This window comes from Phocoena sinus, chromosome 8 (genome assembly GCF_008692025.1).
Source record: "Phocoena sinus isolate mPhoSin1 chromosome 8, mPhoSin1.pri, whole genome shotgun sequence".
Lineage (NCBI taxonomy): Eukaryota > Metazoa > Chordata > Mammalia > Artiodactyla > Phocoenidae > Phocoena > Phocoena sinus.
In genome coordinates this window covers 61,870,261-61,896,900 of record NC_045770.1, presented here as the reverse complement: position 1 = coordinate 61,896,900, position 26,640 = coordinate 61,870,261, and the positions used below count along the sequence as shown (strand labels likewise).

Here is a 26,640-nt window from a genome sequence, read left to right as displayed (position 1 = left end):
AACCAACAACGTGAGGGTGAGAGAAAACAAGGTACACTCTCTTCGTTTGGCTCCAGCCTACTATATGGATTGGTTATATAATAGCTCTTCAGGTAATGTGCTAAATATTTTATTCACAAGTCCATACATCTTAAGAGAAGCTATGAATGTTAGAGGTTTTGCTTATGAAACCATTTCTAACATGCTCATAAAAAACCATGAAATAGAACACATTTATTTCATGAAAAAATTAAAAACTGAGGAGACTGTTAAAGAAATGAAGTTTTACAAACTGAGTGTCCCAGAACTGTACCTTAGTAAAAATGAATTAGACATTTTTATTTTATTTACATATATCTGACAATATTTGATTTTATGTGAATGCTTACATTTTATATCATTCATTTTAGTGCAATCTTTTTTCTTTTTGACTTAGCTCTCCCACTAAAAAAAGCCCCGTGAAGAACATGTTTGCCCTTTATTGCATCATTATTAAAAAAATTGTTTTGCCTTTTCTCTATTACTTTTGGTAAAATTTAATTTTCCATGCCTTCTTTCCTTTTTTTTTCCTTAGTATATGAGCTGCTGAAGCAAGCACCATGCCTTTTTTCCTTGAAAAGCTAAATAAGAAAATTGAAATGCAAGTCTTATTAATTAACAACTACTAGGGAAACGGCATTTCTGAAAAAATTTATAGATGTCTCCACAAGCCCTTGCAACTGGAAGGAGAGACACCATTCTTCTTCATAAAACTAATCTAACAAGGTGAAAAGTGGAAATCAGTAATAGAATATCCATCTTGTTTTGCTGTGCAATAAGGAGATCTGCATAGATATTCATAATGCTACCATCTTGTTGTATTTCTCCTTATATTGCACTTGAAAGTGTTAGTTGTATGAAGTACTCCTATAAGATACCTGGGCTTTTGAAAGTATTGCAATGCCTTGTGAAAGTAACCTTTAACATCTAACATGAATTCTGAGTGATTGTAGTCCTTGTTCTTCTGATAATAATATTATGAATGACATCTCTGTGTTATAGAAGGTAAAATGCTTGGAGGTTTGTCAAATAAGAAAGCTTGTGATTTCCCTTATCTCCCACAAGCACGTAAAAGTCATGAAATTCCTTTTTTACTAAGAGTCTGAGAGACTTATAGGCCCTCAATTTTCTTCCTATCTTTACTCACAGTGATCTCTCCCAATAAATGAACCACATGAAGAATATCAACTATCTGGAATGTATCCTTTTGCATTTTTTCTCCATGCTTGTATAATTATACTCACAATAACATACACAAACAGATACACACACACACTGAGTTACACAATTTGAATTATATTTTTCTGTTTTTCACATCTTGAATTCCTCACCCAACAAATAATTTTGTGCGTTGGCTATTGATGCTCTCTCCCCATCCCACTTCACTCCACCAAATAGAATGGCTCCATAGTGGATAAAGATTTTTATCCATTTAGTTCACTGTGTATCCCCAGCACCTAGAACAGTGGATGAGTCCATCCACACCTCATGAATGTAAGAAGGGACTGATGTGGAAACAAACAGGACAAGTTGAAAGAACAACAATTAGGCCAGAATGGCTAATACGGCAAAAGGGAGCAGAATAATGAAATATGGAGTCAGAGAGGTAAGGAATTAGATGAGAAAAGTATGGCCCTATATGTAGGGCCATATAGGTCACTGTGAGAACTTTGGCTTTCACTTAGGAATAAGCGAGGGAGCCAAGAAAGGGTTTTGAGCAAAGTGAATAATCACAATTATGTTTTGATCATCCAGGATCCTCATGAAGGGGATTGGAGTAGCAATAGAAGAAGCGAGGGACCAGTTAATAGTCTATTACAATAATCCAGGTGAGAGAAAATGATGGTAGCAGAGAAGCCTAGGTCTTGGCAGGAAGAGATCAGGGAGGAAAGCCCCACCCGACCAGCGAGTTAGCAGGAGAGAAGCGGGCCCCCATAAAACGAAATTTGAAAAGCCCTCTTCGCGGCTGTGTGACTCGAATTTAGAGACGACGCTACAGCCAGAGCTAGTGGGTTGCCCATTCCGCCGAGTGCGCGAGACAGCAGGCGTTACCACCCCTCGCCCCCCAGGGTGACTGTTTCCCCGAATCCCCAGCCCTGACCCCCCTTCCCAGGGGCCCTAAAAACACCTAGAACCGTCCCGTTAACGTTAGTATCTTGGGGGGCTCAGCCCCATCCTCGGTTCAGAGGGCCATAGTACACGGTCCTCTCACCCCGGAACGCTGACGCTTTAAGGCCAGGTCGCACCTCGTTCTTTCTGGCCAATCAGGAGCCACGTTCTCCGGCGTTTTCCTTTCCCGCCCCGCCTCCTCCCGTCTCCATGGGAACGCTCCAAGTGTCTACTCCGAGGCCTGGGGCTTCGGTTTTGGTCTAGCAGGGCTGCGGCCATTGTTTATTTAGACGGTGTATTTGGGCCGGTCCCCATCCCTCTCCAGAGGCTCCGTAAGTGACGCGGACTCTCGGGAGCACCGAGCCAGAAGCGGACAAGGGTGGGGCGAGCTGTGGCAGGAAGAGAGGCAGAAGAGGGAGGGCCGGGGGCCGAGAAGCCGCTCCGGCTTAGAAATCTCGGACACCAGTGTAGGTGGGTTCTTCACAGCCGCCCTCCCCACGTTTAAACTGAAGAAGGGGAAGGAGAGAGGAGGCAGAGGCAGCTTGGGTCCTGGGGCCGGGGTGCTCGGGGCCGGGAGGTGCTGGGGCGGAGGTCTGGATGGGGAACGGAGGCCTGGATGCGGAACGGAGGCCGCGCGTGTTTCCGCTACAGCAGCCGATGCCGCCGGGATCCAGCTCCGCGAGAACCGTTTGTACGTCTGAATCCGGAGCTTCAGATGTACAAACTCTGGCGGCCCTTGGTGCGTACGGGGAGCCCAAACCTGCCCTGCACCTGGGACACCATGAAGCATTTTTCTCTCTAGGGAAAGAGGGCTCTTAACTGTTTATCATTTTCCCCAGGGACCTGTAATCAGCAACGGAGGACCAGGGTGGCAAAGACTCATGCCCCCATTTTACAGGTGAGGAAAGTGAGGCCCTACGAGGTCTAGAAGTTTGGTCTTTTTCGAAGTTCTACAAGTGGTTGGTGATAGAGTTGAGACTATGATTATGTCCTGGGGGCCCTAGATCTGGGATCTTTTGCTAAGACTCTGTACTCTGATCTAATAGTAAATCCAGTATTTATGTTGTAAGAAGTAGGAGAGGGTGATGGAATTTACCTTTCTACTTAACTGATTGAACAAAACTTTTAAAATATACTTTTAGAAAGAACTATTTAAGTGTGCTGCTGTTTTTCCAATCTTTTTAAAAAATTGTACATGTTAATAATAAACTAGGAAATTTTTGAGGCTCAGAGAGGTTAAATTACATAGAAAGCATCTTCATTCCTGGAGGGACTAAACTGTGAGATCAAATTCTGTTTTCATGCCCAAACTAGAATTGTACTTTTCTTAGATGGTCAGAAATAAGGTCCTGAGTGCCAGTTCGTACAGCTCTCCTTTCGGGTGCTTGAAAGGGAACAGAAATGTTCTTGGGCTCTTTCTAACCTCTGTCTGGGAGATTTGGGGGTTAACACTCAGTTAGTACGTGGGGATTGTAGTGAGTTTGGGAATTTCAAGTGATGCCCAGTCGTTCATTCCACCTTTCTTCTCCCTCAGCTCAGCCTTCTCAACACTCCACGCTTCCCCCAAAAAGGAGCACAAAGGAGGAAGGAATGGTCACTATTTCCCTCACAGTCTGATCCCAGGTGAGTTGGATTGTCTTTTCTCATGTATAAAATGCCCCCGGCTTCTCCATGGATAGCAGGAGTAGTGGAGGTGGCCACGGGGATGGATGGACCAGACTGAATAGAACATATTCCTCTTTGCCTGGGAAGCTTTCAAGCCTCCTATGCAGCAAGCCCCTACCTCCTGCCCAGTGTCTTTTCCCAGCAATTACTCATTCAGTCAGCCAGTCATTCAAGCCTACTATATAATTCATACTGTTTTTGATGACCCGAGATGAATAAATACAAAAATGTCTTTCCTTAACCTTGGGGAAACAAACCACATGAGGTTAATAAGAATTTCTAAAGTTATCATACATTAAACAGTGCTGGAATGAGTGGCACTTTTAAGTAAAAGACAGGAACAGGAACTCAGAGTTGAATAATTACTATGAATTGGAAGATATCATTCCAGACAGGAAGACCATCATTTAGTCTCAGGCAGAATATAAGGGGACAAATAAGGAAACCGGGCTAGTTGCAGTAGAGACGTAAGTATGAATGTGTAAGGTAAGGCCATACTCTGGAGGGCCAGTTAATGTTTAACTGGTTACTTATTCTTGTGTACCACTCAGAGTCCACGGCACATCAACCAGACACAGCCATTATTGACATTTTGATGTATTTATCAATACTTAGAGCCTTTTATTTAATACTTAAAATACATACATACTCACTAATCCGTACAAATACTAGTATGTATGCATACATACACATACACATATGTACAAATATGCAAACATAAATTTAAGATACATATATAAAGAGATGAGTATATATAAAAAAATTTGAATCATTACAGATAGGCTCCATGAGGGCAGGGAATGTTCCTAGTATATAGAACTATGCCTGGCATATAGTGAGCACTCAATGAATATTTGTTGAATGTATGAATGGCTGTTATATGTCTAATTTTTTCATTTAACATATGGACATTTTTCCAAGTATGTTTGGATAGCATGAGTATTTTTTTAACATCTTTATTAGAGTATAATTGCTTTACAATGGTGTATCAGTTTCTGCTTTACAACAAAGTGAATCAGTTATACATATACATATGTCCCCATATCTTTTCCCTCTTGCATCTCCCTCCACCCCACCCTCCCTATCCCACCCCTCTAGGTGGTCACAAAGCACTGAGCTGATCTCCCTGTGCTATGCGGCTGCTTCCCACTAGCTATTTTACGTTTGGTAGTGTATATATGTCCATGCCACTCTCTTTGTCCCAGCTTACCCTTCCCCCTCCCAGTATCCCCAAATCCATTCTCTAGTACGTCTGCATATTTATTCCAGTCTTGCCCCTAGGTTCTTCTGACCATTTTCTTTTCTTTTTTTTTAGATTCCATATATATATGTTAGCATACGGTATTTCTTTTTCTCTTTCTGACTTACTTCACTCTGTATGACAGTCTCTAGGTCCATCCACATCACTACAAATAACTCAGTTTCATCCTTTTTATGGCTGAGTAATATTCCATTGTATATATATATGCCACATCTTCTTTATCCATTCATCTGTTGATGGACACTTAGGTTGCTGCCATGTCCTGGCTACTGTAAATAGAGCTGCAATGAATATTTTGGTATATGACTCTTTTAGAATTATGATTTTCTCAGGGTATATGCCCAGTAGTGGGATTGCTGGGTCATATGGTATTTCTATTTTTAGTTTTTTAAGGAACCTCCATACTGTTCTCCATAGTGGCTGTATCAATTTACATTCCCAACAACAGTGCAAGAGGGTTCCCTTTTCTCCATACCCTCTCCAGCATTTATTGTTTGTATATTTTTTGATGATGGCCGTTCTGACCGGTGTGAGATGATATCTCATTGTAGTTTTGATTTACATTTCTCTAATGATTAATGATGTTGAGCATTCGTTCATGTGTCTGTTGGCAATCTGTATATCTTCTTTGGAGAAATGTCTATTTAGGTCTTCTGCCAATTTATGGATTGGGTTGTTTTTTTTTTAATTTTTAAAATTTGTTTACTTTTGGCTGTGCTAGGTCTTCGTTGCTGCGCCTGGGCTTTCTCTAGTTGCGGTGAGCCGGGGCTACTCTTTGTTGCGGTGCGTGAGCTTCTCATTCTGGTGGCTTCTCTTCTTGTGGAGCAGGGGCTCTAGGTGCCTGGGCTTCAGTAGTTGTGGCTCACGGGCTCTAGATCACAGGCTCAGTAGTTGTGGCACACAGGCTTAGTTGCTCTGCGACATGTGGCATCTTCCCAGACCAGGGCTCGAACCCGTGTCTCCTGCATTGACAGATGGATTCTTAACCACTGTGCCACCAGGGAAGCCCTGTTTGTTTTTTTGATATTGAGCTGCATGAGTTTCTTTTATGTTTTGGAGATTAATCCTTTGTCAGTTGCTTCATTTGCAAATATTTTCTCCCATTCTGAGGGTTGTCTTTTCGTCTTGTTTATGGTTTCCTTTGCTGTGCAAAAGCTTTGAAGTTTCATTAGGTCCCATTTGTTTATTTTTGTTTTTATTTCCATTTCTGTAGGAGGTGGGTCAAAAAGGATCTTGCTGTGATTTATGTCACAGAGTGTTCTGCCTATGTTTTCCTCTAAGAGTTTGATGGTGTCTGGCCTTACATTTATGTCTTTAATCCATTTTGACTTTATTTTTGTGTATGGTGTTAGGGAGTGTTCTAATTTCATTCTAATTTCATTCTGTCCAGTTTTCCCAGCACCACTTATTGAAGAGACTATCTTTTCTCCACTGTATATTCTTGCTTCCTTTATCAAAGATAAGGTGACCATATGTGCTTGGGTTTATCTCTGGGCTTTCTATCTTGTTCCATTGATCTGTACTTCTGTTTCTGTGCCAGTACCATACTGTCTTGATTACTGTAGCTTTGTAGTATAGTCTGAAGTCAGGGAGCCTGATTCCTCCAGCTCCGTCTTTCTTTCTCAAGATTGCTTTGGCTATTCGGGGTCTTTTGTGACTCCATACAAATTGTGAAGTTTTTTGTTCTAGTTCTGTGAAAAATGCCATTGGTAGTTTGATAGGGATTGCATTGAATCTGTAGATTGCTTTGGGTAGTAGAGTCATTTTCACAGTGTTGATTCTTCCAATCCAAGAACATGGTATATCTCTCCTTCTATTTGTATCATCTTTAATTTCTTTCATCAGTGTCTTATGATTTTCTGCATACAGGTCTTTTGTCTCCTTAGGTAGGTTTATTCCTAGATATTTTATCTTTTTGTTGCAATGGTAAATGGGAGTGTTTTCTTAATTTCACTTTCAGATTTTTCATTAGTGTATAGGAATGCAAGAGATTTCTGTGCATCAATTTTGTATCCTGCTACTTTACCAAATTCATTGATTAGCTCTAGTAGTTTTCTGGTAGCATCTTTAGGATTCTCTATGTATAGTATCATGTCATCTGCAAACAGTGACAGCTTTACTTCTTCTTTTGTGATTTGGATTCCTTTTATTTCTTTTTCTTCTCTAATTGCTGTGGCTAAAACTTCCAAAACTATGTTGAATAATAGTGGTGAGAGTGGGCAACCTTGTCTTGTTCCTGATCTTAGTGGAAATGCTTTCAGTTTTTCACCATTGAGAATGATATTGGCTGTGGGTTTGTCATATATGGCCTTTATTATGTTGAGGAAAGTTCCCTCTATGCCTACTTTCTGCAGGGTTTTTATCATAAATGGGGGTTGAATTTCGTCAAAAGCTTTCTCTGCATCTATTGAGATGATCATATGGTTTTTCTCCTTCAGTTTGTTAATACGGTGTATCACATTGATTGATTTGCGTATATTGAAGAATCCTTGCATTCCTGGGATAAACCCCACTTGATCATGGTGTATGATCCTTTTAATGTGCTGTTGGATTCTGTTTGCTAGTATTTTGTTGAGGAGTTTTGCATCTATGTTCCTCAGTGATATTGGCCCGTAGTTTTCTTTCTTTGTGACATCTTTCTCTGGTTTTGGTATCAGAGTGATGGTGGCCTCGTAGAATGAGTTTGGGAGTGTTCCTCCCTCTGCTATATTTTGGAAGAGTTTGAGAAGGATAGGTGTTAGCTCTTCTCTAATGTTAGATAGAATTCGCCTGTGAAGCCACCTGGTCCTCGACTTTTTTTTGTTGGAAGATTTTTAATCACAGTTTCAATTTCAGTGCTTGTGATTGGTCTGTTCATATTTTCTATTTCTTCCTGGTTCAGTCTTGGAAGGTTGTGCATTTCTAAGAATTTGTCCATTTCTTTCAGGTTTCCATTTTATTGGCATATAGTTGCTTGTAGTAATCTCTCATGATCCTTTCTATTTCTGCAGTGTCAGTTGTTACTTCTCTTTTTTCATTTCTAATTCTATTTATGAGTCTTCTCCCTCTTCTTCTTGATACGTCTGGCTAATGGTTTATCAATTTTGTTTATCTTCTCAAGGAACCAGCTTTTAGTTTTATTGATCTTGCTATCATTTCCTTCATTTCTTTTTCATTTATTTCTGATCTGATCTTTATGATTTCTTTCCTTCTGCTAACTTTGGGGTTTTTTTGTTCTTCTTTCTCTAATTGCTTTAGGTGTAAGATTAGATTGTTTATTTGAGATGTTTCGTGTTTCCTAAGGTAGGCTTGTATAGCTATAAACTTCCCTCTTAGAACTGCTTTTGCAGCATCCCATAGGTTTTGGGTCATTGTGTTTTCATTGTCATTTGTTTCTAGGTATTTTTTGATTTCCCCTTTGATTTCTTCAGTGATCTCTTGGTTATTAAGTAGTGTGTTGTTTAGCCTCCATGTGTTTGTATTTCTTACAGGTTTTTTCCTGTAATTGGTATCTAGTCTCATAGTGTTGTGGTCGGAAAAGATACTTGATACAATTTCAATTTTCTTAAATTTACCAAGGCTTGATTTGTGACCCAAGATATGATCTGTCCTGGAGAATGTTCCATGAGCACTTGAGAAGAATGTGTATTCTGTTGTTTTTGGATGGAATGTCCTATAAATATCAATTAAGTCCATCTTGTTTAATGTATCATTTAAAGCTTGTGTTTCCTTATTTATTTTCATTTTGGATGATCTGTCCATTGGTGAAAGTGTGGTGTTAAAGTCCCCTACTATGATTGTGTTACTGTTGACTGTATTATGTCAATATGAATATTGACATAATATGAAAGGATAATCAGGGAGATAAATAAAGTGGAGATTGACCACTTTCAACATATATTTATTGGTCATTTGCATTACTTCTTTGATAAATTGACTCAAATTACCTTTTTCCTACTGAATTTTTTGTTTCCATTTGATGGAATGTACTCAGTATGTAAAATATGGAAGCCATTTGTTATATGCTGTAAATATTTCTTTAGGTTATCACTTGCCTTTTACTTTTAAGGACTTCTTTGTTTATATAACTTAAATTTGTATAAAGTGAATCTTCTTTTTATTTATATGTATAGTTTTATACAGCACTAGCTGACAGCTCAACATCACCTCATCCAAACCAGAACTGCCCAGCCAAGCTACCTGTGAATTTCTGACCCAGAGAAACCATGAAAGATAATAATTATTGTTTTAAGCCACTCAGTTTTGAAGTAACTAGTTGTGTGGCAGTAGATTATAAACACAGGTGTTGCTGCATTTTATTGGCCTTATATTTTACTTTATTTCTGAAGTTTATGTCAATATTCATTAGTAATATAGATCTGTAGTTTTCTGATTTTGCTGTCTCAGTGTTTTCCTGAGTTTCTTAAAATTTTTGATAACTCTTTTATATGCCTTGGAATAGTTTAATAGAATCACATAATCTGTTCTTTGCAAATCTGAAAGAATTCATTTAAGGAAACTTTTGGGTTGTTATTGTGAAGGTCATATTTCTTTGATAACTTGACCAGTTTCTTTCAAAATATCTGATCTGTTCAGAATTTTTCCCTTTTCTTGGGGCTATATCAAATGGTTTTCTAGGAAAAAATACATTTCCCATTCAGATTTATGTTCTAAAGAATGGTGGAAAGTGCCCACCTAATGCTCAATTAAATTTTTATCTGTTGCTTTTTCACTAATCTCATTTCTAACTTTTTTCTCTTTGTGCCCACCCCTTTTTCTTTTCTTTTCTAGCTAGTCAGGGATTGATCTATTTTATTGTTAATATTTTCCCCCCAAAGAACTGGCCCTTGGATTCATTTAACAATGGTAAATGTTTTTCAATCCTAACATTTTCTTTTACTAACTCTATAACTTTCCCTTTAACATTTAAGTGTTTAATCCATCTAGTGCCCCATTGTATATGATATCAAATTGGAATCCAGCTTTATTTTTTCTCATATAGTTAATCAGTTTCACACCACCATCTAGTGTAAATAATCCATTCTTCTTTGATTTTTAATGCCATCTTTATTGTTAATAAGTTTTCATATATAAACAAGTACATTGCTTAGGCTCTGAGTCCTCAATTCTGTTCTACTGGTCTATTTGTTCTGATTTTACTACTGTAGTTTGGTGGTATGTCAGTATCTAGTAGAACAAGTCTTCCTGCTTGGTTTACTTAAGTCTTTATGGACTTCTTTTCCCTCCCTATAAATTTTAGGGAAAAAAAGTATATCGTGTTCCTCAAAAAATCCAGCTAGAAATTTGACTGGAGGTATACTGAATTTGAGTCATCTCATCCGAGAACATGGAGGCATGCTTCTCCCTTTATTCAGATAATCTTTTTTCTACTTTACTGGAATTTGGAAGTCGTCTTCAAAGATAAAACTATCTTTTTATAAGATAGTTGTTTTTTTGGTTTTTTTTTTTTGCTGTTGTGAATATCTTGTTTTCTGGTAGTTGATTGCTGATACCGTGATGCTTTTGCTTTATTGTGTCTGGTAATTTTGCTGAGCTTTTCCATCAGTTTATGGTTTATCCACATACTCTTGTTTTTCTAGGTAGATTGCCATAACATATGCAAATAATGACATTTTATGTTTTTTCTTCTAATCCTTAGCTTCTTATTTCTTTTTCTTTTCTTATAGTATTTGTCAGAACCCTTAGTACTATTTTGAAAGCAGTGGTGATGGTGGGCATTCTTATCTTGTTACCATCGTAAAGGAAATACGTATAAAATTTCTCCATTAAGCTTAATGTTTGATGTAGATTCTTAGTATCAGTATATAACCTTTACCAATTTAGGTAGTTTCTTTTTATTTCTAGTTGGCTAAAAGTTTTTGTAAGACCTTTATAGGCGGTGAACATTATGATCTTTATCACACAATTTTTCTGCATCAGTTGAGATAATTGTGGTTTTCTTCTGTAGTCTATTAGTATAGTGAATTATGTTGATTAATTTTCTCATGTTGAACTGTCCTCCATTCCTGTTATAAATTATGCTTTATCATTTTTTCATACATATCTGAATTCAGTTAGCTAATATCTATTTAGGATTTTTTACATATCTATCAAACTTAAAAATGGGCCTATAGTTTTCTTTTGTATTGTTCTTATCAGGTCTTGTAATCAATATTACACTGGCCATATAATGAGCTAGTAATTTTCACTTTCTATTTTCTAAAACAATTTGATTATAATAGTAATTAACTGTTAATTGAACATTTGCGAGAACTCAACTGTAAAACTCTTTGGGCCTTTGATTTTGGGGGAGGGAGAAAGAATCTTGGCTGCCGTTTCAGTTTTCTTTAATACTTACTGGTATGTAATTTTATATTACTCTTAAAATCTATTTTGGCATTTTACATTGGCATTGTGTACTAGGAATTTGTCCTTTTATATAGATGTTCAAGTGTATTTGCATATAGTTCATAATGCTCTTGTATTATTTTAAGTCTTATGCCTGTGGTTATTTCCTCATTTTGTCCAGTATTTTGTTTATAATCATCTTTTCAAAAAAAAAATTAGACTTGCAGAGATCTGACTTATTAAATTTTTTTTTTGACATTAAATTTTTAAGAGCATCTTTTGGCCTTATGCATTTCCACATCATCTATTTGTTTATTGCCCCTTTGACCTTCAGCTTTATCCTTCTTTTTTGAAGTTTGCTCTTTTTTTTTTAGAGGGGGAGGGTTTTTATTTTCTGAGTTTCTGAGTTGAATGCTTAGGTTGATTATATGTAGCCATTCTTATTTCCTTTTAGTACTTATTTATCTGGGTCTTGAAAATTTTGATGTGTAATTATTATTATTCAATTCAAATTTTCTTAATTATCATTATATTTTCCTTTAAAATTTAAGGGCTATTTAATATGTTACTTGGGTTCCAGAAGTGTGGATTTTTAAATTCCATTGTTAATAGTTCCTAATTTTATTACCTTGTATCTAGAGAATGTATTCTGCATTATGTTGATAATTTAGAATTTATTGAGATTTCTTTTATAGACCACTACATGGTCAGTCTTGTAACAGTATTGTGGGTTCATGAAAATAATGTGTATTTAGTGTTTTGGGAGTATAGAATTCAACACAGAAAAAATAACTCGAGTATTAATTGTACTGTTTAGTCTTTATATTGTTGAGTTCTTTGGTTTTGCTTGATCTATCATTTTCTGAGAGGAGTGTATTAATATCTATAATTACAATCAATGGTGTATATATTATATCTCCTTGAACTTACGATAGTTGTTACTTAATACATTTTGAAATTCTATTTATGGGTGTAGTTTAATTATAATGGATATTTTTTGGTCTTACTATTTATTAATACAGAAAAAAAACTGTGTTTTTTGTCCCTTATATTTTTGCCATAAATTTTTTATTGGGATATAACTGGCATATTAGTTTCAGGTATACAACGTGATTCTATATTTGTATATATTGTAAAATGATCACCACAATATGTCTAGTTAACATCCATCACCACACATAGTTACAAACTTTTTGCCATAAATTTTATCTCAGCTGAAGTTAAGTTTGTTATTACAGCTTTCTTTTGGTTCATATTTGTGTGGAATATGTTGTTCCATCCTTTTATTCCCATGTTTTTTTTCTTTTTAGTGTCTCTTCTAAACCACATGTTGACTCTCATTTTTTTAACCTACAAATCTGTGTCTTTTAATCTGTGAGATTAAGCTATTCACATTTACTATAATTACTGTTATTTTTGCTATCATATGGTCCCCATCTTCTCTCACCCCCCCCCCCACCCTCTGATATACAGTCTCGGAGCAATTCTGACAAAATCTTAATTCTGGTGGGTGGTACACCAAGAGCAATAATTTCATTTCTCATAAAATTACTCTGTTAATCTCGGGTAATACTTTTTCCTTTGATTTTACCTTATGTAATATTAATATTGCAAAACCTACTTTATTTATTTATTTATTTATTTATTTTCCGGTACGCGGGCCTCTCACTGCTGCGGCCTCTCCCGTTGCGGAGCAACAGGCTCCGGACGCGCAGGCTCAGCGGCCATGGCCCATGGGCCCAGCCGCTCCGCGGCATGTGGGATCTTCCTGGACTGGGGAACGAACCCGCGTACCCTGAATTGGCAGGCGGACTCCCAACCACTGCGCCACTAGGGAAGCCCCTACTTTATTTTTGTCTATATTTTTCTGTTATAGATTAGCCTGTCTTTTCATTTTTAATCTTCTAGAATTCAGTAGTTTGGAGTGTCTTCTAAGCAATATGCCTCTATATTTTAAAACTGTTTTAGTATCCTTTTGTCTATTACTAATTTTACTTGCCATCTTAATTTATGCTTTCTATAATTTTTTTCCTCTATAGACTTGTACTTACTAATTTTGAATGTAGGTATTCCGCTTTTAACTTTCTAGTGGGGGAGAATATTTTAAACAAATTTAAAAAAATAAATATTTTCAAAGTTTTACAGTGTTTTTTAGTAAACTGAAACGAACATGCCTGGTGGTTCTAATTCTGGAAATGTATCTTCTAGAAATACTACGAGTGTTCAATGATGTATTTAAGAGAGTTGTTCACTGCTGTATTATGATAGCCAGAAAACTGGAAATAATCTTCATCAGTATGGGAACAGTTAAATTTTGGAACATCATAACATGAAATGCTATGCAACTTTTACAACAATACATCAACCATCTATTTCTGCATAATAAATTATATGTAGCAGCTTAAAACAACAAACATTTATTACCTCAGTTTCTAAGGGTCAGGAATCTGGGAACAGTATAGCAGTGTGGTTCTGGCTCAGGGTTTCACACGAGGTTGCAGTCAAGCTGTCAGCAGGACTACAGTTCATTGGAAGCCTTCACTGGGGCTGGAGGATCCACTTCTTGATGGTTCACTCACATGGCTGTTGGCAGATGCCTCATTTCTTACTGAGGACAGAAGGCCTCAGTTCCTCACCACATGGGCCTCTCTACAGGGCTGCCTAACTATTCATACAGTGTGTTAGGTAGCTTCTCCTAGAGTGACTGATCCAAGAAAAAAAGCATGGAGGAAGCTGCAGTGCCTTTTATGAGCTAGTCTTGAAAGCTGCACACCATTGCTTCCCCTTCTTTTTTTTCCTGTTCATCACAAGTAAGTCCCTAACCCAGGCCACATTCAAGAGGTGGGGAATTAGGCTCCACCTTTTGAAGGGAAAGGTATCAAATAATTTCTGGACATATTTTAAAATCACCACGAATAACACAGGCCTATATGTACTGAAACGGGAAGTTGTATACTACATATTATGTAAAAAAAAGCAGACTGCAGAATTATCATGTCTGTGTTATGAAAAAAACATTAGTGGGGTATGTATGTATGAAAAAAGGTCCATAAGGACACAGTGAAAACTATAGTGGTTATTTCTTAAATTATTTGGGGAGGGTAGACTTAATTTTTACTTATATTACTTCAGCATTGTTATAATTTTTATGAACTTTCAGTAAAAAAAAAAAATGAGGCTCTTAATCTCTAGTATATTTTTTAAAATAAATTCCTAAATCTTAACATTTACTGAACATTTTAAATTGAACTTTACAATTGAGAATGTGTCATCAAAGAAAAATGAATTTGTCACATAACCAACTTGATTTATTCTTTCTACTAAAATATTTTTAGACAGTTAGAATACATGCATTTATCTCTTCTACTTTCTAAAACTACATAGATATCGTAAAAAACCAAGAAATTTATGAACTTAAAATGATGAAGCCGAAGAGCCATCAGCAAATGAGAAATTTCAACAAAATCCTGGATGGCAACAGTAGGAATAGTGGTAAGAGCCACATAGGGCTGAAGGTGTTACATCCTAGAATACTCAGCAGGGTAATACAGACAAGAAAGGAACTGATGAGCCCTGTGAACTTTGGAGAGGCTCAAATCCATACACCATTTGGGGCAGAGGGCCAGCCACAAAAGAAGACCCTAAAATATTTCCAGAGAGGAAAGAAAAAGTTGCCCACAAAGGAGTTACAGTTTGTTTGTTCTTTAAATCAGTCTTAGCAACGCTAAAAGCTTATAAACAGTGAAGCAGTTCCGAGAAAAATTCTTTTCACTCTCGAATTCTCCACCCAGCCACTTATGAGGGATAGTAATAAAGACTTAAGGTATACAGTGATTCAAATGATTCTTGGGAATCTTTCCTAGTAACCGTTTTTGGACATTCTCCTTTGAAGAAAACCTCGCCTGTTTCTCACCTTTGCTTTCTTCGATGGCCATAGGCTTAACATTCACAGGCTTGATTGAACTCATGTTGTTATGTGCCTCCCAATTAATGGTGTAAATCACAAAAGAAGAAGAGTCATATGATCTTGAAATGGAGCACTAACGATTAGCCGGCCCTGACTGGAGCAGGATGATGGACTTTTCCAAAATAAAAGGGGTGGGTGAGGGGATGAGACACTTGATAAAATAGATTATATAAAGCCTTTTGAAAAATCAAAAAATTGAGGACAGTAAATTTATTAAATAAAAATTAAACAGGTAATTCCCCCCCACAAAAAATGGTATATAATCATATTCAGAATTATATAAGTACTGCTTATTGATTTAACCAGAAAATTAGTGCTAACGCTGCGGGTGGTAATCTAATTCCTCATCTCACAGTGGGAAGTAAACAGTCTAAAGTGATCAGCCGTGAAGCAATAATACAAGCAACATGAAGCAATATTGTTACAGTTGGCAAATAGTTCTGGTCCAGAGTATGTAGACCTGGGTCCTAGCTGCAGTACCTCCAGGTCCATGATCTTGGGAATTAATCTTTTTCAACCATTATTACTAATGTGTAAAATGAGGATAATAATAGTATCTACAACACAGGATTGCTGTGAGGATTTCTTGAAATATACGTGAAGAGTACTTACTTGGCTCAGTGGTTAGCAGACAAATGCTATATAAATGTTTCTTATGATGGTGATGGTGTTCAGTGATTGGATACATTATTTAAGTACTTGACCTCTTATTATGTCTCCTCTTACCTTTCTTGTTTTTCTTCATTATTGGAGTTATTTCTTTTTCTTTTTGGTTTACCACTTATGTTACCTGCTGAATGTCTTTTTCTTTGTCCATCTTCTCACTTAGATTTCTTCTTCCTGGAAAGCCTGATCTTCGACCAGATGGCCATAACATTTGAAGATGTGACTGTTAATTTTACTTGGGAGGAGTGGAAATTCTTGGATTCTTCTCAAAAAAAGCTCTACAGAGAGGTCATGTGGGAGAACTACACAAATGTCATGTCAGTAGGTAAATTATCCCAACTCTTAGGGAATAAGGTTAGTTTATTCTGGGACCAGTTTTTTTTTTTTCAACATCTTTATTGGGGTATAATTGCTTTACAACGGTGTGTTAGTTCCTGCTTTATAGCAAAGTGAATCAGTTATACATATACATATGTTCCCATATCTCTTCCCTCTTGCATCTCCCTCCCTATCCCACCCCTCCAGGTGGTCACAAAGCACCAAGCTGATATCCCTGTGCTATGTGGCTGCTTCCCACTAGCTATCTACCTTACGTTTGGTAGTGTATATATGTCCATGCCTCTCTCTCGCTTTGTCACAGCTTACCCTTCCCCCTCCCCATATCCTCAAGTCCATTTTCCAGTAGGTCTGTGTCTTTATTCCCGTCTTACCCCTAGGTTCTTCATGACATTTTTTTTTTCTTAAATTCCATATATATGTGTTAGCATACGGTATTTGTCTTTCTCTTTCTGACTTACTTCACTCTGTATGACAGACTCTAGGTCTATCCACCTCCTTATAAATAGCTCAATTTTGTTTCTTTTTATGGCTGAGTAATATCCATTGTATATATGTGCCACATCTTCTTTATCCATTCATTCGATGATGGACACTTAGGTTGTCTCCATCTCCGGGCTATTGTAAATAGAGCTGCAATGAACATTTTGGTATTGGAACATTTTGAATTATGGTTTTCTCAGGGTATATGCCCAGTAGTGGGATTCCTGGGTCATATGGTAGTTCTCTGTAGTTTTTTAAGGAACCTCCATACTGTTCTCCATAGTGGCTGTACCAATTCACATTCTCACCAGCAGTGCAGGAGTGTTCCCTTTTCTCCACACCCTCTCCAGCATTTATTGTTTCTAGATTTTTTGATGATGGCCATTCTGACTGGTGTGAGATGATATCACATTGTAGTTTTGGTTTGCATTTCTCTAATGATTAATGATGTTGAGCATTCTTTCATGTGTTTGTTGGCAGTCTGTATATCTTCTTTGGAGAAATGTCTGTTTAGGTCTTCTGCCCATTTTTGGATTAGGTTGTTTGTTTTTTTGTTATTGAGCTGCATGAGCTGCTTGTAAAATTTACAGATTAATCCTTTGTCAGTTGCTTCATTTGCAAATATTTTCTCCCATTCTGAGGGTTGTCTTTTTGTCTTATGGTTTCCTTTGCTGTGCAAAAGCTTTGAAGTTTCATTAGGTTCCATTTGTTTATTTTTGTTTTTATTTCCATTTCTCTAAGAGGTGGGTCAAAAAGGATCTTGCTGTGATTTGTGTCATGGAGCGTTCTGCCTATGTTTTCCTCTAAGAGTTTGATAGTTTCTGGCCTTACATTTAGGTCTTTAATCCATTTTGAGCTTATTTTTGTGTATGGTGTTAGGGAGTGATCTAATCTCATACTTTTACATGTAGCTGTCCAGTTTTCCCAGCACCACTTATTGAAGAGGCTGTCCTTTCTCCACTGTATATTCCTGCCTCCTTTATCAAAGATAAGGTGACCATATGTGCGTGGGTTTATCTCTGGGCTTTCTATCCTGTTCCATTGATCTATCTTTCTGTTTTTGTGCCAGTACCATACTGTCTTGATTACTGTAGCTTTGTAGTATAGTCTGAAGTCAGGAAGCCTGATTCCTCCAGCTCCATTTTTCATTCTCAAGATTGCTTTGGCTATTCAGGGTCTTTTGTGTTTCCATACAAATTGTGAAACTTTTTGTTCTAGTTCTGTGAAAAATGCCATTGGTAGTTTGATAGGGATTGCATTGAATCTGTAGATTGCTTTGGGTAGTAGATTCATTTTCACAATGTTGACTCGTCCAATCCAAGAACATGGTATATCTCTCCATCTATTTGTATCATCTTTAATTTCTTTCATCAGTGTCTTATGATTTTCTGCATACAGGTCTTTTGTCTTCTTAGGTAGGTTTATTCCTAGATATTTTATTATTTTTGTTGCAGTGGTAGATGGGAGTGTTTTCTTGATTTCACTTTCAGATTTTTCATCATTAGTGTATAGGAATGCAAGAGATTTCTGTGCATTAATTTTGTATCCTGCAACTTTACCAAATTCATTGATTAGCTCTAGTAGTTTTCTGGTAGCATTTTTAGGATTCTCTATGTATAGTATCATGTCATCTGCAAACAGTGACAGCTTTACTTCTTCTTTTGTGATTTGGATTCCTTTTATTTCCTTTTCTTCTCTGATTGCTGTGGCTAAAACTTCCAAAACTATATTGAATAATAGTGGTGAGAGTGGGCAACCTTGTCTTGTTCCTGATCTTAGTGGAAATGCTTTCAGTTTTTTTACCATTGAGGACGATGTTGGCTGTGGGCTTGTCATATATGGCCTTTATTATGTTGAGGAAAGTTCCCTCTATGCCTACTTTCTGCAGGGTTTTTATCATAAAGCTTTTGTCAAAAGCTTTCTCTGCATCTATTGAGATGATCATATGGTTTTTCTCCTTCAGTTTGTTAATATGATGTATCACATTGATTGATTTGCGTATATTGAAGAATCCTTGCATTCCTGGAATAAACCCCACTTGATCATGGTGTATGGTCCTTTTAATGTGCTGTTGGATTCTGTTTGCTAGTATTTTGTTGAGGACTTTTGCATCTATGTTCATCAGTGATATTGGCCTGTAGTTTTCTTTCTTTGTGACATCCTTGTCTGGTTTTGGTATCAAGGTGATGGTGGCCTTGTAGAATGAATTTGGGAGTGTTCCTCCCTCTGCTATATTTTGGAAGAGTTTGAGAAGGATAGGTGTTAGCTCTTCTCTAAATGATAGAATTCACCTGTGAAGCCATCTGGCTGGGACCAGTTTTGTTGAGTATTTTGGTTATTAGGGTGCTATATTGAGGTAGAAGAACCATTCTCAAAAATGGTTCTTAAATCACATGAGAAATAGAAGGTAAAGAAAGCAAGATATCTTCCAAAACATTTTGGCTATGTAATTAATAGGTATTTGTGATTCTTATTTATTTTCTGGATTACACTTAAAGCACAGATTTCTGCCCATAATTTTGTGCAGTCCTCAATTTGTTCTCTCTTCATGTTCTATTTGTAAGTTAGCTTTTGCTGTATAACAAACTACCCCAAACTTAGTGACTTAAAACAAACTGTGTTATTTTTCATGATTCTAGTTGGTTAGATGGATCTTCTATCATTGAGTGACTTGATTGGGGCTGGATGGTCTAAGATGAAGCTGGACAGCCTGAATGGCAGTTGGTCAGTATCAGTGTTATAACAGGCATATATTGACCACATGTCTCTCTTCAAGGAGGCCAGCCCAGGCTCATTTACATGGTGGTGATCACAGGACTTTCAAAACCAGCAAGAGAGGCCAAGCCCCAATGCACAAGCACTTTGCGAATCTCTGCTTGTCTCACTTTTGTCCCAGTGGCCAAAGCAAATTATATAGCCAAGCCTAGAGTCACTGTGTAAGGGGAACACCCAAAGATGTAGATAAAGTAGAGATTTTTTCCCCACAATCTACTATACTATTTTAGAACAGAAAAACAGAAACAATATTTTATTTCTTATAATAATGTCCCAAATAGAGTAAGCTAATTAAATCTCAGTCTTTAAGACTATTTCCATTAAACCAGTCAGCCTTTCTCTTTTATTTCTAACAGTACCTGGTATGTAGTAGATGCTCAAGATATGTTTGTTGAATGAACGAATACATCTATGAATGAAAAAACAAATGAATTCCACACCCAAATATGGAGCAGCCTAAGTCATAACACTTCTTTCCCACTTGCACCCACACATATATTCCTGTAATTCTGGAGCTTGTTGATTGAGATACTTGGAAATTTTTAAGCACAGCTTTCGTCTTACCACTGGGTTGTCTGCTTATTTTTCTAGGAGACTGGAAAGAGAGCTACAGACTCCAAGAAGAAAGATTCAGATGTTTTGAACATGAACATCTTTCCTGCTGGCAAGGCTGGAGGAATGCCAGCACTCAGATATATGATAATCAGAACTATGTGGAAATGGTTCAAGGTATAGATTCCAAAGACCTAAAGCAGCAACACCTTTCTCACTCTCAAGAATGGTTAATACTCTTCACACAAGTACCAGGGTTTGGGAACTATGAACTGACTTTTGAAGGTAAAATTCCCAGGAACTTAAAATATACGAAGTTTATACCTTGTCAGTCCTTAGAAACAAAACACACTGAAGACAATGGTAGAGAAATCTATGTGAGTGATTCACGTGGTTTTCAAGGACGCAGATACCATGTTGTCATATCCAGGAAAAATCTCTCTGTGGAAAGAGAACAGAAGCTCATAGGTCCGTATTCTTATATCCCAGGAGAGGAAGCCCTTCCAGAGTACATTGGGGAGATATGCCAAAATGACCTGCTGAAAGGCTCTGTGGAAGAGAAATACTGTGGATATAATAAATGTAAAGAAAGTTATTATTGGAACTCACAGTGTGTTCACAAGAGAAATCAACTTGGAGAAAAGTTGTGTCCATGCTCCATCAGCACAGCATGCTTCCCTCAGAGATCAGACCTATACAGACATCCAAGAATCCACATAGGTAAGAAGCTGTACAGATGTAATGAAGGTGCCAGTAATTTTAGTCAGAGCTTCGGTGTTCACTTTCATCAGAGAGTCCACCCAGGGGAGGTACCTTATATATGTAATGTGTGTAGTAAGAGCTTCAGTCAGATCTCCAGTCTTCACTGTCATCAGAGAGTCCACACAGAAGAGAAACTCTGTAGACTGCAGTGTGATAAGGACCTCGGTAGAAATTCATTACTTCACATTCACCAGAGACTTCACATAGGAGAGAAGCCGTTTAAGTGTGATCAGTGTGGTAAGAGTTTTAGTCGGAGTTCAGTACTTCATGTTCATCAGAGAGTCCACACAGGAGAAAAACCGTATAAGTGTGATGAGTGTGGTAAGGGCTTCAGTCAGAGTTCAAATCTTCGAATTCATCAGTTAGTCCACACAGGAGAAAAGTCCTATAAATGTGATGACTGTGGTAAGGGCTTTACCCAGCGCTCAAATCTTCAAATCCATCAGAGGGTGCATACAGGAGAGAAGCCTTACAAATGTGACGACTGTGGGAAGGACTTCAGTCACAGCTCAGATCTTCGCATTCATCAGAGGGTCCACACAGGGGAGAAGCCCTATACTTGTCATGAATGTGGGAAGGGCTTCAGCAAGAGTTCCAAACTTCACACTCACCAAAGAGTACATACTGGAGAGAAACCCTATAAATGTGAACAGTGTGGGAAGGGCTTCAGTCAGCGTTCTCATCTTCTCATTCATCAGAGAGTCCATACGGGAGAAAAACCCTATAAATGTGATGATTGTGGAAAGGGCTTTAGTCACAGCTCAAATCTTCACATTCATCAGAGGGTCCACACAGGAGAGAAGCCTTATCAATGTGCTAAGTGTGGTAAGGGTTTCAGCCATAGCTCAGCTCTTCGAATTCATCAAAGAGTCCACATGGGAGAAAAGATTCATAAATGCCATGAGTATTATAAGGGGTTCGATCAGAATTCACGTCTTCACAGTAATCGCAGAAGAAAAACCTTATAATTCTGTTCATTTAGTTATAACAGCTTTAATCAAAGCTTCACCTTAAGCCCAGTAAATGCTGCTGGGAAGAAAATTCTATAAATAACGCAAATAATCGCAAGCAACATTTATTGTTTCCCCTAATTCCTACTAAAAATCGTTTGCCTCAAGAGGAGATCCTTAGGAGGATATTTTAAATTAAAATGTATTTTCTTTTTCTACAATAAATATTATGCATAGTCATTATAAAATATATAGAAGAGTCAAGAAGAAAACTTTTCATCCTGTTTCATTCTAAGCCTTTTTTCCTGTGCATTTTCATGTGCATGAAGTCATACTGTATGTTCAATTTTATATTTTCACTGACTTCAAAACATTTTCTTATATTTTGGTTTGAATTGAAATTGGCTAGCTATAAATGAAATAGCATCTTGACTCACCTGTAAAGTCCCTAAGAAGCTACAGAAAAAAAACGAAAACACACAAAACTTGAAACTCAAACTGGTAGACAACAAGTTCTCAAATGTTGAAGAATTAACTAAAGGGCCAGTAAATTCGGAAAGCAATGTATGACCCTTATCCAAGATAGGGTATCTTAGAGATGTTATTTCTGTCACCCAGAAGACTCAAGAACCAGCCTTTTGTTGCAGGGGTGCTGCACTGTGAGGTTACCATGATACACTCTCACCCATTCCCCTTCCCAGTTTTCCACATTTATTCATAGGTTCAGACACTAGGAGGTGTGGAAAAATTCTGCTTGTCTAAAAAAACCAAAGAGGGAAAGTGGATAAAGACCTCTGCAAGAGTAACTGTCAAAAGACAACAGAATAACACCTTCAGAATTGTGAGGCTGAAAAATGTTATCGCCCATAGTTTATCTTATCAACTAAATTGTCTTTTACGTTTGTAGGTAACAAATTAGATAAGCAAGAAAACAGAAAACATATCAAATATGTACCTTTCTTAAAGAGAGCTCAAGAATGTGGAAGTCATAGTGTAAAAGAACTGGTAACAAACACTAAAATCAGTTAAACATGCAGTTAAGTCTTGAATAATTGTTAATTTGTTTACAAAACTTCAAAAATATTAAATAGTTGTACAAGAAAATATTTAATATACAAATGTTGAGTATAAAAGCATTATATGTTAAAGTCTGGATGGGAAAGTAGGGTTATCAGATAAAATCCAGGACACCCAGGTAGGTATGATTTTCAGACATACAATGATAATTTTTTAGTATTAAGTATGTCCCAAATATTGCATGGAACTTATACTAACAAATTATTTTTTCATATAAATTCAAACTTAACAGCACCCTGTGTTTTTATTTGCTAAATTTGGCTACCAAATGAGGGAAGGACAGCAAAAGAAAGTGTGCTACATCTCTGACCTTAAATAGCATGGATTCATAACATTTTCTTCTTGACTTTAACAACTCTAGAAATAAAGGTCTAAATATTTTTTTACAAAGTTAGAAATTGAAACTAAAATAACTAAAAACATACTTCTTTCAAAACAGAGAAGATAAAAGCAAAGAATATTCAGTGCCTATAGCAAAAGACAGAAAACAAAAACAACATGAAGATGATCTAAAAAATTGGAGAACATGGATCAAGATGAGAGGAAATCAAATTTATCAAAATAGGTTAAATCTCCCCTTAAAAAGTTTTGAAAACCCTTGATTGAATTAAAATTTTACTTATATGCTATTACAACAGAAAAGATTAAAGCAAAATGATACTGGTCAATTGACCAATTTTCAATTGATTGATTGATTGCTCAATATTGATTTATTGATATAAAAGAATAGGCAAATGTTTATTAGGCAAACAAAAGCATGCCTACAATATACTTTTAAAGGTTAATTTTAAATGAACTGATTAAACCCATTAAGGTGGGTAATAATATAAAAACCAAGTTTCCTAAATTCTTGTAATAATCAGAAAAATACAATGGGTGCAAAAAAGGGTTTGAAATACTAAAATTTCTTTAAAAGGAACAAATAGCAAAAATGTAGAATGAAAATAATGAAAAACAAAACATTTAATTGAAAATAAAGGGACTTGTATAGAGCGGATGTTCTTAATTTATAGATTTATTTCCAATCTCATCAAAATCCCAATGAGATGTGAAATTGAAAAAAGTATTCTAAAGTCTTTTAAGAAAAATAGATATTGGAGAAGAGCAAAGATAATTATAAGAAAGATTAATGAGATTGCCCTAACATATAATAAATGATATATTGAAGTTAAAATACTGAGAACTTGATTGTACATTTGAAAAAATGTTCAGAATGCTCAGTTATTACTAAATAGCTTAAAAATAAACCAGTATATGGTTTACATATATATATATATAAAACATTAAGTAGATATGCTTAAATACTTTACATATGATAAAAGATTTATGTATAGAAGGACTATTCAGTAAATGGTGCTGAGAAAATTAACTCTTTCATGAAAAATAAAATTAGGCTTTCGTCTCATGACCTATATCATATATACTGATCTAATATATATTGATTAAAGCACAGGTTTTCAAGCTGTGTTCCATGAACCTCCATATGGTTTCATGAAGACTGGTTCATCAAAAACAAAGCCACAAGTTAACCCCATCCATCTTTTCTGATTCACATTCAAGATTAGCACAAGATTTCTTTCTCTCTTTGTTTTCTTTTAGAGGAGGTTCTACCATTTTAAACATAAAATGTTTAAAATTCACCAAAGTGGGTTTTTCCATGGTTGAAAACACACATGCATTTTTTGAGAGTTTGATGAAATGGAAGAACTCAGAAAAACTACCTAGGAATTTGACCACATTAAAAAAATTTAAACTATAGGTTAAGAACATATGGAAGTCAAGACAACAGGGAAAATATTTGCCCTGATTAGGATAGTTATGAACTTTTATAAGTTAATACAAGAGATGGACACCAACTTTAAAAAATGGCAAAGGACGTCAACAGATTAAAGCAATGAAAATACCATTAACAAAAATTGTAATAGCTATTTTTAGTGAGAGTACAGAATGATTGATACTTATACACTACTTATGTTGAGGGTAAATTGACATGCTTCGGTAAAGCTATTTGGCCAATTATAAGCCTTAAAATTGTTATTATTCTTTGTCCTACAGTGATTTCATATCTAGTGTATATCCTGTGGAAATAGAGTTACACTCTCTTGGGGTACTTCATTTTTTTTTTTTTAACATCTTTAATGGAGTATAATTGCTTTACATTGTTGTGTTATTAGGGCAGTTCTATTTGCAAAGAACAGAGATCCACTTAAGTTATTTCATATAAAAATTGAGTTATATAACATTATGTTTTAAAATCTCACCAAAAAAGAAAAAGAAAACACTAGGACAGAAGCTTCAGTATGAGAATTTGCCGTAGAAAGCCATTATTAGACAAGGAGGCTACTCTTTCAAGAACTTTTGTTTCTCTTTGGTTATTCCTCTCTTCTCTACAGACTGACCTCCTGTTTACTCACTCTGTGCATGCTTATAATTGGCACCACGTCCTTGAATATATTTTTTTCAATTTTATTGCCCATCACTAACTTGTAACTTCTGGGTCTCTGTTTAGATTTCTGAGTAGGGGAAGATGATTGGCTCAACTTATAACTACTACCTCCTGACAAGTCTGAGACCAGGCCAAACTATAGGCTACCGGTAAGCCTTTGGATTGGCCTGCTTTGTATCAGATGTTCACTCTGGTGCTCTCAGACATGCCCAGGGATGAAGTGATAAGGCATATAACATGGTTGTAAGGGCTGATGTTCAAATAGGTTTCTCCAGAAAGTGGTGGGTCTGGGCTAAGCATTCTGAACCAAATTAGAACATGTACACAGATAAATGTTTAAGATATTTATTATAATATTTCTATGCTGCCCTCCCCCCTAAATAGGGGAAAGGTCATATAAATTATGGTTCATCTACATGATGTAATCTTATGCAGTCATTAAAACTTATATTTTCCAAGAATGTTATAATAAAAATATACTTATGGTGTTAAAAGTACAAGATACAGAACTCTATATGGGGTAAGATTCTATTTATATTTATACAGATATTTCCATGGGGAAAACATTGGATGTATACAAAAATGTTATTAGTGGGTTTCTTTGAGAGGATCTTTGGTTATCTTTATGTTCTTCATGCTTTTCTGTATTTTTTATATTTTTATTGGTGTCATTTAAAAAAAATAAAATTTTACATACAACTTATTTAAAATGTTAATGATTACATGACATTCCATTGTGTGGCTGTACCATAATACTTATCACTATATTATCGGGTATTTAGACTGTTTTAATTTTTATATCATGAATTGAACTGCCATAAATGTACTTATGTATGAAGTTTTCAATTATTTTAGTTAATTTTTATAATGATTTTCTATATTCAGTTATTGGGCTAAAAGATAGGAGGCAGAAGGTATAATTTGTGCAAAGAAATGGAATAATGAAATTACATGATGTATACAGCCAGCTACAAGTAATGTCAAAGTACCTGACAACAATGTCAAAGTTAAGTACTTGACATTGTTGGATTATAAAGTATAAAAGCGAAAGGTGAGGTTAGAGGATGGCCAGGTCATGAAGGACTTCTTGTGCCAAACTAAAAAATTTCTCATGGTCATGGAGAGACATTAAAGAATCTTAAAACAAAGCAACAACAGTATGTCATTTGGAAAAGACTTCAACAACAGTGACTGGATATCCAGAGACTGGATATTTTGTAGAGTGAGGGGAAGAGGAGCAAGAATG

At 36.3% G+C, this 26,640-nt stretch overlaps 1 protein-coding gene across 2 annotated transcripts; it reads left to right on the top strand.

The window, feature by feature from the left end:
- Positions 1-2,321: 2,321 nt before the first annotated feature.
- On the top strand, positions 2,322-26,097 carry ZNF214 (zinc finger protein 214). 2 transcript variants are annotated; one of them, XM_032641970.1, is made up of 5 exons: positions 2,322-2,459; positions 2,967-3,025; positions 3,662-3,750; positions 16,177-16,338; positions 20,199-26,097. In XM_032641970.1, exons 2-5 carry the CDS (start codon positions 3,009-3,011, stop codon positions 21,887-21,889), a joined length of 1,959 nt encoding a protein of 652 aa, XP_032497861.1. In that variant the 5' UTR covers positions 2,322-2,459; positions 2,967-3,008; the 3' UTR covers positions 21,890-26,097. The 2 variants fall into 2 exon arrangements, with proteins under 2 accessions (XP_032497861.1, XP_032497862.1); XM_032641971.1 differs by lacking the exon at positions 2,322-2,459 and adding an exon at positions 2,479-2,598.
- The last annotated feature ends 543 nt before the right edge of the window (positions 26,098-26,640 follow it).

Coding starts and splice junctions, on each gene's coding strand:
- ZNF214 (XM_032641970.1), top strand. Junction 3,751..16,176: donor CCCTCACAGTCTGATCCCAG/GTGAGTTGGATT, acceptor CTTCTCACTTAG/ATTTCTTCTTCCTGGAAAGC. Junction 16,339..20,198: donor CACAAATGTCATGTCAGTAG/GTAAATTATCCC, acceptor TTATTTTTCTAG/GAGACTGGAAAGAGAGCTAC.